Source organism: Spinacia oleracea, chromosome 6, assembly GCF_020520425.1.
Source record: "Spinacia oleracea cultivar Varoflay chromosome 6, BTI_SOV_V1, whole genome shotgun sequence".
In the NCBI taxonomy this organism is placed as follows: domain Eukaryota; kingdom Viridiplantae; phylum Streptophyta; class Magnoliopsida; order Caryophyllales; family Amaranthaceae; genus Spinacia; species Spinacia oleracea.
The window spans coordinates 112,255,855-112,265,666 of NC_079492.1; the positions used below are offsets into that span (position 1 = coordinate 112,255,855).

Sequence of the window (9,812 nt, forward strand, 5' to 3'; positions counted from 1 at the left end):
CAGAAAAATTCAATGGTGTTTCTCAATTTTTCACACGAATATTTATTTGCTTTAAAACAGAATAAAGAGTCATCAGCAAAAAACAAGTGTGAAATGGAAGGAGCAGACCTTGTAATTTTTATCCCCTTAATAAATTTTGCCTCCTCTAGTTGTATCATCATTTTCGACAGAACCTCCATAACAAGAATGAACAGATATGGCGAAATCGGATCTCCTTGTCTTAGTCCACATTTTGGTTTGAATGGTTCACTTGGCTCTCCATTGATAATGATAGAATATGAAGCTGTAGTAACACATTGCATAATCCAGTGTCTACATCTAGAAGGAACAAGCATGCTATCCAAAACCCACTCCACAAATTCCCAACTTACCCTGTCATATGCTTTGTTCATGTCAACCTTCAGTATTGCATATCTCTCTAACCCTTTTTTTTCCTTTTTATGTATGTCATGATCTCATGCGCAAGGAGGCAATTGTCTCCCATGTATCTTTTAGGCACAAAAGCATTCTGAAAAGGTCCAACAATTTGCTGCATGATAACTTTCAATCTGTTTGTGATGCATTTGGATATTATTTTATAAATGACATTGCATAAACTAATAGGGCGAAATTGAGCCGCTTTCTCTGGACTTTCTACTTTTGGGATAAGGGCTATTAACGTCTGATTCCATTCTCTAAGAATAAATCATGTCCTAAAGAAATGCAAAACAGCTTCTGTTATGTCTTTTCCTATGATACCCCAAGCTTTGTGATAGAAGATGGCTGGAATACCATCAGGACCTGGAGCCTTCAATCCACTCATTTGAAACACCGTTGTTTTAACATCTTGCTTAGTGAATTTTTCATCCAGTCTGGCAATTTGTTGGCTATCTAACTTTGGAATTAAGTTTCTTACTTCATCAGGAATTCTCATGGACTCCACACATTCATCTGCTTTGAACAAATTTTTAAAATACTTACAAACAACATTCTTTATCCCATCTGAATCCGACACCCAATTACCATCATCACTTTGAATCATTTTGATTGCATTTCTGGTCTTCCTGTGTTTAGCACATCTAAAAAAGAAGGATGTGTTACTATCTCCCAAAGCAATCCATTTGCCCTTTGCTCTTTGTTTCCAATAGGCTAACTTGATGAGTGCTTTATCAAAACATTCTTCTCTTGTTTTCCTTTCCTGCCTTATATTTTCCAAAATGTTCTGCTGAGTATACTTTTGCAATTGCTGCTGATTGTTATCACAAATATCCATTATATCATCCCAAAGAATATTATTAGCCATCTGAAATTCTTTGCACCGTGTAAACAGGTCATATTTAATTTTTTGAAGTTTCCTAGAACACTTATACATAGGGGATCCATCTAATTCTACTTTCCAATTAATAGCCACAGTCTCCTTTGGTTTATCCATGTCTAGGCACCAGCTTTCAATTTTCCTTACTCTGCCTTTTTTCTTTTTATCAATTACTGTCTCCAAAATGATGGGGGAATGATCAGAAACAAGAATTGGCAAGTTTAGGATGCTAGCCTCTGGAAACATTTGATACCATTCATCTGTCGCATATCCTCTATCTAGTCTTTCATATATACACTCTTTATTAGTTCTATTATTGCACCATGTAAAATTAACTCCATGGAATGGGATATCAACCAGTTGCCATTTTTGCCTCCATAACATAAATTTCTCCTTTCCCATAATATTTTGAGATCCACCTAATTTCTGACTGTGGTATTCAACTTGGTTAAAGTCCCCCAACATAAGCATTCTACCACATGAGACATTTAAAACTTCATCTACTGAACTCCATACTCTCTCCCTATTTTCAATGTAAGGCGAACCATAAAACAAAAGTAAATCCCATTCATATAATACTTGCCCAATTACATCTGCCACTTTACAAAATATAAAATTTGTGGACTTTTCCACAACTGAGAGTTTCACAAAAGGGCACCAAAAAATTGCTAATCCACCCACATAGTTAGGTGCTTCTACATAGTCATATTTGCCGAAATTAAGCATTCTAGCTACTTTACTAATAACATTACAATTAGCATTAGTTTCCATTAGAAAGAGCACATCAACAGAAAATTTTCGGATGGTCCAGAGCAAAAACGGAATTGTAGGGTCATCCGATCAGTTCAACCCCCTACAATTCCATGCCATTATTCTCATTGGGCCCCTTGAGGTTGACCAGGCTCAACCCTCAAAGCCATTAAATGACAAAGAAGCAGAAGCTGATACCTCATTCTCTGTGGATCTCTTATTATCATTACTTGCTGAGTCTCTGGCACTGTTATTCCGTACGAAATTCCCTTCATAGACTGCTTTGACGAAGTCGTTCATCACTTGTTCATAAGATGGAAACTCCCTTCTGGCAGAATCACTTCCCTTACATCTTTTTAGCGCCACACTGCTTTCTGATGACTCCAAATCCTCTCTTGCTAGTCTCTTCTTCCTTGGTCTGCCTATCTTGCCTTTCTCCACTATTCCTTCTTCTATTGGAGTGCAATTCTGAAATGAGCAATTAGCCTTCCACTCCGCTGGATTCAATTTCCCTTCTGGAAAATATTTAGTCATTTTTCTGTATTCACGAACTTTCTTCTTCGCCTCCTGTTTTCTCCCTTCTGTCTTTTCCCTTTGCATTTCCCCACCCAGAAACAGATTCTTACCACTCTTTAATTTGACAATTCTTTCCCTATCAGCCTCTTTATTTAGGAAAAAGTACTTGTTATTTAGGAAAAATTGGCTATAATAATCCTAATTTTGGCCGATTTGTTTTTATTAATCCCAACTATGAGTTACTCCGTATTGTTTATTTGTCTAACAATCCAAATTTTATGGGGCATTCGCTTTAATGGGCCAAAATCGAAAGCAACATATTAGACAGGTAAAAAGTAGTATAGTACTCGTGCGATGATCGGTTTATAATCTAAATATAAAATTATATGAAATGTGGTAGACAATAATCTTTAAATATAGCTTATAGATATTCTCCAAATTAAAATTAATGATGGATAAATTTATTATTATTCATTCGGTGTCTTATTTATTAAAACAATTAAAACAAATAAGAGTACATAGGTGAAATTTTACCATTCTCATTCACCACTCGTATCCAGTTTCGGAGCCACGTGGGTGCAAGGGGTCTACCGACCCACCAAATAAAAAGTTAAAAAAAACCAAAATGAGAGCTAAGATACCTGTTATAATCTAGAACTGATCTATTAGATAAGCCTAAGAGACCAGACTTTAAAAACAACTGGTCTCTTAAAATTTTGAATAACAGACCCCCTCCAAATCCAATTCAATCAAAGAGATCAATTATTTACTACCTGCTCTCTTAAACCCGTAGAGAATAATTGTAATAATTTCGTAGGTATTTGATTGTAATATGAATATTTATTAATTTTAGGACGATACGTTTTTTAATATATATTGTGTGTTGTGGAAAATCACCAAACACAACACTCTAAAAATCTTGGATACGCCACTGCCGACGCCCGAAAAAAAATTCATGGGTCCGCCACTGCTTATGTTAAGCATAAAGATATTTCATCCACCATTCACTTCGATAGTAATACCTACTTGATACTTGCACAACTACCCCATCAACCTCATTACCTGATCAATTAACACATACCTACACCATGTACTATATTCAGTTAGAGATTACATTAGAGGCGGGGCGCGACCTGCACACCGTACCCGCCTACAATTTTCATCATCATCCCCTCCATCCACAATATGAACGATACCCATCCTCATCCCCTCCATCCACGATATTACGATGATGAGAATGTGGGGAAATGCATTTTTGATATTAAAGATTAAGTATAGGCTAGGACCCTTCATTGGCTATGGGTCACATTTTGTTAGTTAACATTGGGCCTATAAGATGTTTATGACAACTTGTTAAATATATTAAATCAAGAGTTAATGTTTCTTATGCATATCCGTATTCATTATATGACACAAATTTTAAAATAGTTCAATTTATTCTATAATAATTAATTGATAGTACAAAATCAACTATTATAAGATTTTCTATATCGATTAACAAAAATTTCATGATTTTTTTTCCATTGGATTACAGAACAATAAACGATTAAAGATAAACGTTCCTTATTCATATATGTATCCAGTATATGGCACCAATTTTAAGCAGAACTTGATAGTAATACAATTAGTCATTATTTATGTTATAAGAGAGACAAATAAGAGAGATGCATTTGTCAACTCCATCGATATGCCTCTCTTTTAGTATAGTACGAAGTATATAGATATAGAGATTTAAATTAAAAATTTATTGACATAAGTAAATAAGTATTTCGTAGTATAGTCGATTATTACCATAAGTAATTAGAAGATTTTATGAAAAATATATACAAAGTGTATTAATTATTTTATCATAGGTTAGTTATTTATATTGTAAGATAGGAAAATCAAAGAACGGCATTTGTCAGCTCCACAACGTTTTGTCTCTCTTTGAGTACGTATAGTACTCCTTATACAGATGTTTATTAAAAATCTTCTAAAATATAATTCAATTATTTAGTCTAAAATATTTGGAGGATCTTTTTTAAGTAGAGATGATCATATGTTAATTGCGCATCGATTTTCTTGTTTTCTATTTCTTCCATTCATTAAAAAAACGTGGATGCGATCGCGTTTGCTATAACGGTCACATTGTCGCAAAACCGCTTGTAAGGGATGAATGGAAGAGATCCCGGCTGCCGCGGTGTAAATTTTTTGAAAAAAATCAAATTAGTATCTCTAAGCCTTATGATTACATTTTAATTCTAAAAAGTATTATATCAGCACCATATAACCAAATCTATGATTGGTATTATATTTTGTGAACAAATAAGCACTTGAAATATCATGTTTCATAAACTAAACTACATCACCTTTCCTGTCAGACCGCCTGACAGGCGCGTCACCGTCAGACCGACAATGAAAACCACGCGCGCGTGTACTCACACGCCATATTAATTTATTTATTTTTTTTCTCTCTCCTTAATTTCATTTGCGTCTCTCCGTCCTTCCCTGAAACCCCTGCTTCTCTTTCATTCTAGAAACCCTAAGTCTCTCGCGATTCTCTCTCCTCTCCTCCAAAACTCGGCCATTGTGGACTCGTCGCCGCCACCTCCTTGCCACCATCTCCGTCACCATCATCTCCTCACTGCCGTTGCAAGATCCGAATCAAAGAAAGAAGGAGACAAGCCGGCGGCGAAATAGAGGAAGAAATCGTCGTCGTGGACTCACCTTCTCGGCTTCTCGCCGCCGTCTCCTTCACCTTCTCGCCGCCGTTGCAAGATGTGAGAGATTCCGGTAGATCGAATTGGGCTCACTTCGCCCCTCAATAGCCGGCCCGAATTTCTGTTGTGGTTGTTGTTACGGCCACTGCTGCTGAAAGCTGTTGATTAATGTGGTTGTTGTGGCCTCCGATCCATCAGCACCATCAGATCCATTGAATTTGATAAGGAAAACTGAAGATGAAATATTCATGTCATTTATTTAATTGAAAGAGAAAACTGAGTATGCAGGCCAGCGTTTTTCGTCTCCTTCCATGCTAATTACTTGAAAATGTAAAATAGTTAGCTACATTGAAGTGTTGTTTGGTCATTAAATTGTTTGAGTAACTCACTAAATGCTATAGTTATTTAACTAAATGTTTTATTTGTGTAACTAAATTGTTTGACTATAATGTACTCCGTAGTCATGTAGTTTGTTTTTGGGACTATAATGTAATAAATATACTACGTAATTGATATAAAGTATGTCATAATTAATTAACCATTTAAGTTAATTATTTTATTTATAATTAAATTTGTTTTGGTTAAGATAGTATTTTTGATGTTTAGTTATGATAATTCGAGTTTTAGTCAATATTATCTTCTTTTTAGTTAAGATTTGTTGAATTTTAGTTATGTATTTTTGAGTTTCGGTAATTTTTCCGATCTAGTTACGTTTTTAAAAGTTTTAGTTAAGATTTTTTGTGTTTTAGTTATAGTTAAGTATAAGAACTAATTAGTTAAGCAATTAAACCAATTAGTTATTCAATGAAATCAATTATTTAAATACTTGGACCAATTAGTTAAGCATTGAAACTAATTAGTTAAGAAATGAAACTATTAAGTTTACATATATAAAAAAAATTTGTTCAGATTGAAATTCAATTAGTTAAGCCTTGCAACCAATTAATTAAGCACTGGAACCAATTAGTTAAACATTTGAACCAATGAATTAAGCAATGAAACCAATTAGTTAATTTGTTTTAAGCATTCGAACTAATTAGTTAAGCATTTGAACCAATAAGTTAAGCAATGAAACCAATTAGTTAAGCGCTGTAATTAATTAGTTAATCAATCGAACTAATTAGTTAAGCATTTGAACCAATTAGTTAAGCAATGAACCCAATTAGTTAAGCACTGAAATTAATTAGTTAATCAATCGAACTAATTAGTTAAGCATTTGAACCAATTAATTAAGCACTGGAATTAATTAGTTAATCAATCGAACTAATTAGTTAACCCTTTGAACCAATTAGTTAAGCACTGGAATTAATTAGTTAATCAATCGAACTAATTATTTACGCATTTGAACCAATTATGATGGCAAGAAGTTTTAACTAAAATTCAAAAATTATGATGGCAAGAAAAGAAAAACCACTTTAACGAAATAGGAACAACATGAGTCAAAACCCTTTTCCAAGGAAATGATGGATCAAAGCCCAAAAAAAATTACACATAGCCCAATATAATGTCACTTTAGGTTCACTAGTGAAGAATTTTCATTAATCGATTTAATCTTAACTAAAACATGACTATTCTTAACTAAACCTTATAAAATCTTAACTAAACTTAGAAACACATAATTAAAACTTCTGAAATCATAACTAATTGGTTCCATTGCTTAACTAGTTGGTTTCGTTGCTTAACTAATTGGTTCCGTTGGTTAACTAATTGAATTTCAGGCTTAACTAATTGGTTCCATGACTTAACTAATGGAATTTCAGGTTTAACAAATACTTTCTTTAAATCTGTAAACTTATTAGTTTCATTGCTTAACTAATTGGTTACATTGCTTAATTAATCGGTTCTAATCTTTAACTATTTAGTTCCATTGCTTAACCAAATTAGATACAATGCTTAACTAATTGATTTTATTGCTTAACTATTTGGTTTCTATGTTTAACTAATTGGCTGCATTGCTTAACTAATTGGATTTCGTTGCTTAACTCATTGGTTTCATTGATTAACTAATTAGTTTCAATGCTTAACTAATTGTTTTAATTACTTAACTATTTGGATCCAGTGCTTAACTAATTGATTCCGTTAATTAACTAATCGGTTCTAAGGTTTAACTAATTAGTTCCATTGATTAACTAATTAGTTACTATGCTTAACTAATTAGTTACAATGGTTGACTAATTGATTCTATTGCTTAACTATTTGGTTTCTATGTTTAACTAATTGGCTGCATTGCTTAACTAATTGGATTTCATCGACTTAACTAATTGGTTTCATTGCTTACTAATTAGTTGCAATGCTTAACTAATTGGTTTTACTACTTAACTATTTGGATCCAGTGCTTACCTAATTAGTTCCATTGATTAACTAATCAGTTCTAATGTTTAACTAATTAGTTACAATGATAAACTAATTGATTCTATTTCTTAACTATTTGGTTTCTATGTTTAACTATTGGTTGCATTGCTTAACTAATTGAATTTCATTGCTTAACTAATTGGTTTCATCGCATAACTAATTAGTTTCAATGCTTAACTAATTAGTTTCATTACTTAACTATTTGGTTCCAGTGCTTAACTAATTTATTCTATGATTAACTAATTAGTTCAATTGCTTAACTAATTGATTTTATTGCTTACCTAATTAGTTCGGTGCATAACTAATTGAATTTTAGGTAACACAACATCAACATCAACAGTGTAACTAATTGGTTTCATTGCTTAACTAATTGGTTCAAATGCTTAACTAATTAGTTTGATTGATTAACTAATTAATTTCAGTGCTTAACTAATTAGTTCGATTGCTTAATTAATTAATTAAAGTGCTTAACTAATTGGTTTCATTGCTTAACTAATTGGTTCAAATGCTTAACTAATTAGTTCGATTGATTAACTAATTAATTAAAGCGCTTAACTAATTAATTAAAGTGCTTAACTAATTGGTTCAAATGCTTAACTAATTAGTTCGATTACTTAACTAAAACCAAGAAAACCGTAACTAAAACTAAGAAATTCTTAACTAAAACTCAAAAAATCTAAAACCCAAAAACACGTTACTAAAACAAAATTATTTTTAACTTAAACGAATTTATATAAAAGTTTAACTATTCAGATTATTAGTATAACTATTTATATTACATTATAACTAATTTATATAAAAGCATAACTATTTGGTCATAACGCACAACTATTTGTGTTTACCGTAATTAGTGTACACAAAATCATAACTAATACATATAAAACGTTAATTATTTTACTTACAATTGTAACTTATGTTGTTTGATCATTTAATTAATAAACCAAAAACAATTCTTAACTAATTGGTTACATTTCTTAACTAATTGGTTTCAATGTTTAACTAATTGGTTCGATTGCTTAACTAATTAGTTCCATTGCTTAACAAATATTTCTTTATTTTCGGTAAATTATTAGTTACATTGCGTAACTAATTAGATCCGTTGCTTTAATTAATTTATTTCATTGCTTAACTAGTTAGTTTCATTGCTTAACTAATTGGTCCGATAGCTTAACTTATTAGTTCTAATGCTTAACTAATTGGTTTTATTGTTTAACTAATTAGTTTCAGTACCTAAAAATTAGCGAAACTCAAAAATACATATCTAAAACTCAACAAATCTTAACTAAAAACAAGATAATCTTGACTAAAACTCGAATTATGATAACTAAACATCAAAAATATTATCCTAACTAAAACAAATTCAATTATAACTAAAATAATTAACTTAAATGGTTAATTATGACATACTTTATATGAACCAAATTTCAATATCAATTACCTAGTGTATTGATTACATTATAGTCACAAAAACAACTATGTGATTACGGAGTACATTATAGTCACCAAATAATTCGATGTATATAAACTAAACAAGCAGCAAGAGAGGTTTTGGTGGCTTAGTTGATCAACCCGAACAACAACAAAAGCGAGCAATAACATCACCACCAGGCCGTCGTACAAAGAAATAACGGTAGCTCTTTAGCCTCTTCGACGACCAGCACCATAGCACCTTCACCTCTGTATCCGCCGCAGCTGCCATGGTTCACCTCCTTGTAGCCTCCGCCGCCGCATCCGCCACTGCGAGATTGAGCCTCATTGACGGTAATTTGACTACCGTGGAAATCACCTAGATCACATAAAAAATCAATCAAATTAAAATCACAAAAAATGAAAAAACAAAAACCTAATCTAATTCATTCTAATCGTATAAAAAACTAAATGAAACCAAAAACAAAAATTAAAATTAAAATCAAATTAAAAAAACTCAAAACAAAAAAACTAAAACTATTCACCATCAAGAATAACAACATCAACAAAATCAGTCAAACTCTTTAGGAGTACGATTTACATCAACTGGATACTACTAATTGCACCAAACCCTAACCCTAGGTTTTGCGATTCATCTTTGAAATCATGATAACAAAATCAAAGATGAATGGAGGATAGATTATGCAGCAGTAGAGTAGAGGAACAACAACAACGACAACCAAACAACCAATAAATCTCAAGAAGAATTGAAGAATAGAAGATTTACCTCATTT

At 32.2% G+C, this 9,812-nt stretch overlaps 1 protein-coding gene across 1 annotated transcript; it reads right to left on the minus strand.

The window, feature by feature from the left end:
• Positions 1 to 685: 685 nt before the first annotated feature.
• On the minus strand, positions 686 to 2,065 carry LOC110784682 (uncharacterized). Its single transcript, XM_021989137.2, has one exon. It carries the CDS (start codon positions 2,063 to 2,065, stop codon positions 686 to 688), a length of 1,380 nt encoding a protein of 459 aa, XP_021844829.2.
• Between the last annotated feature and the right edge of the window lie 7,747 nt (positions 2,066 to 9,812).

What these genes read in the sequence shown, in the direction of transcription:
- LOC110784682 (XM_021989137.2), bottom strand. Translation starts at nt 2,065, where the DNA reads ATGGAAACTAATGCTAATTGTAATGTTATTAGTAAAGTAGCTAGAATG.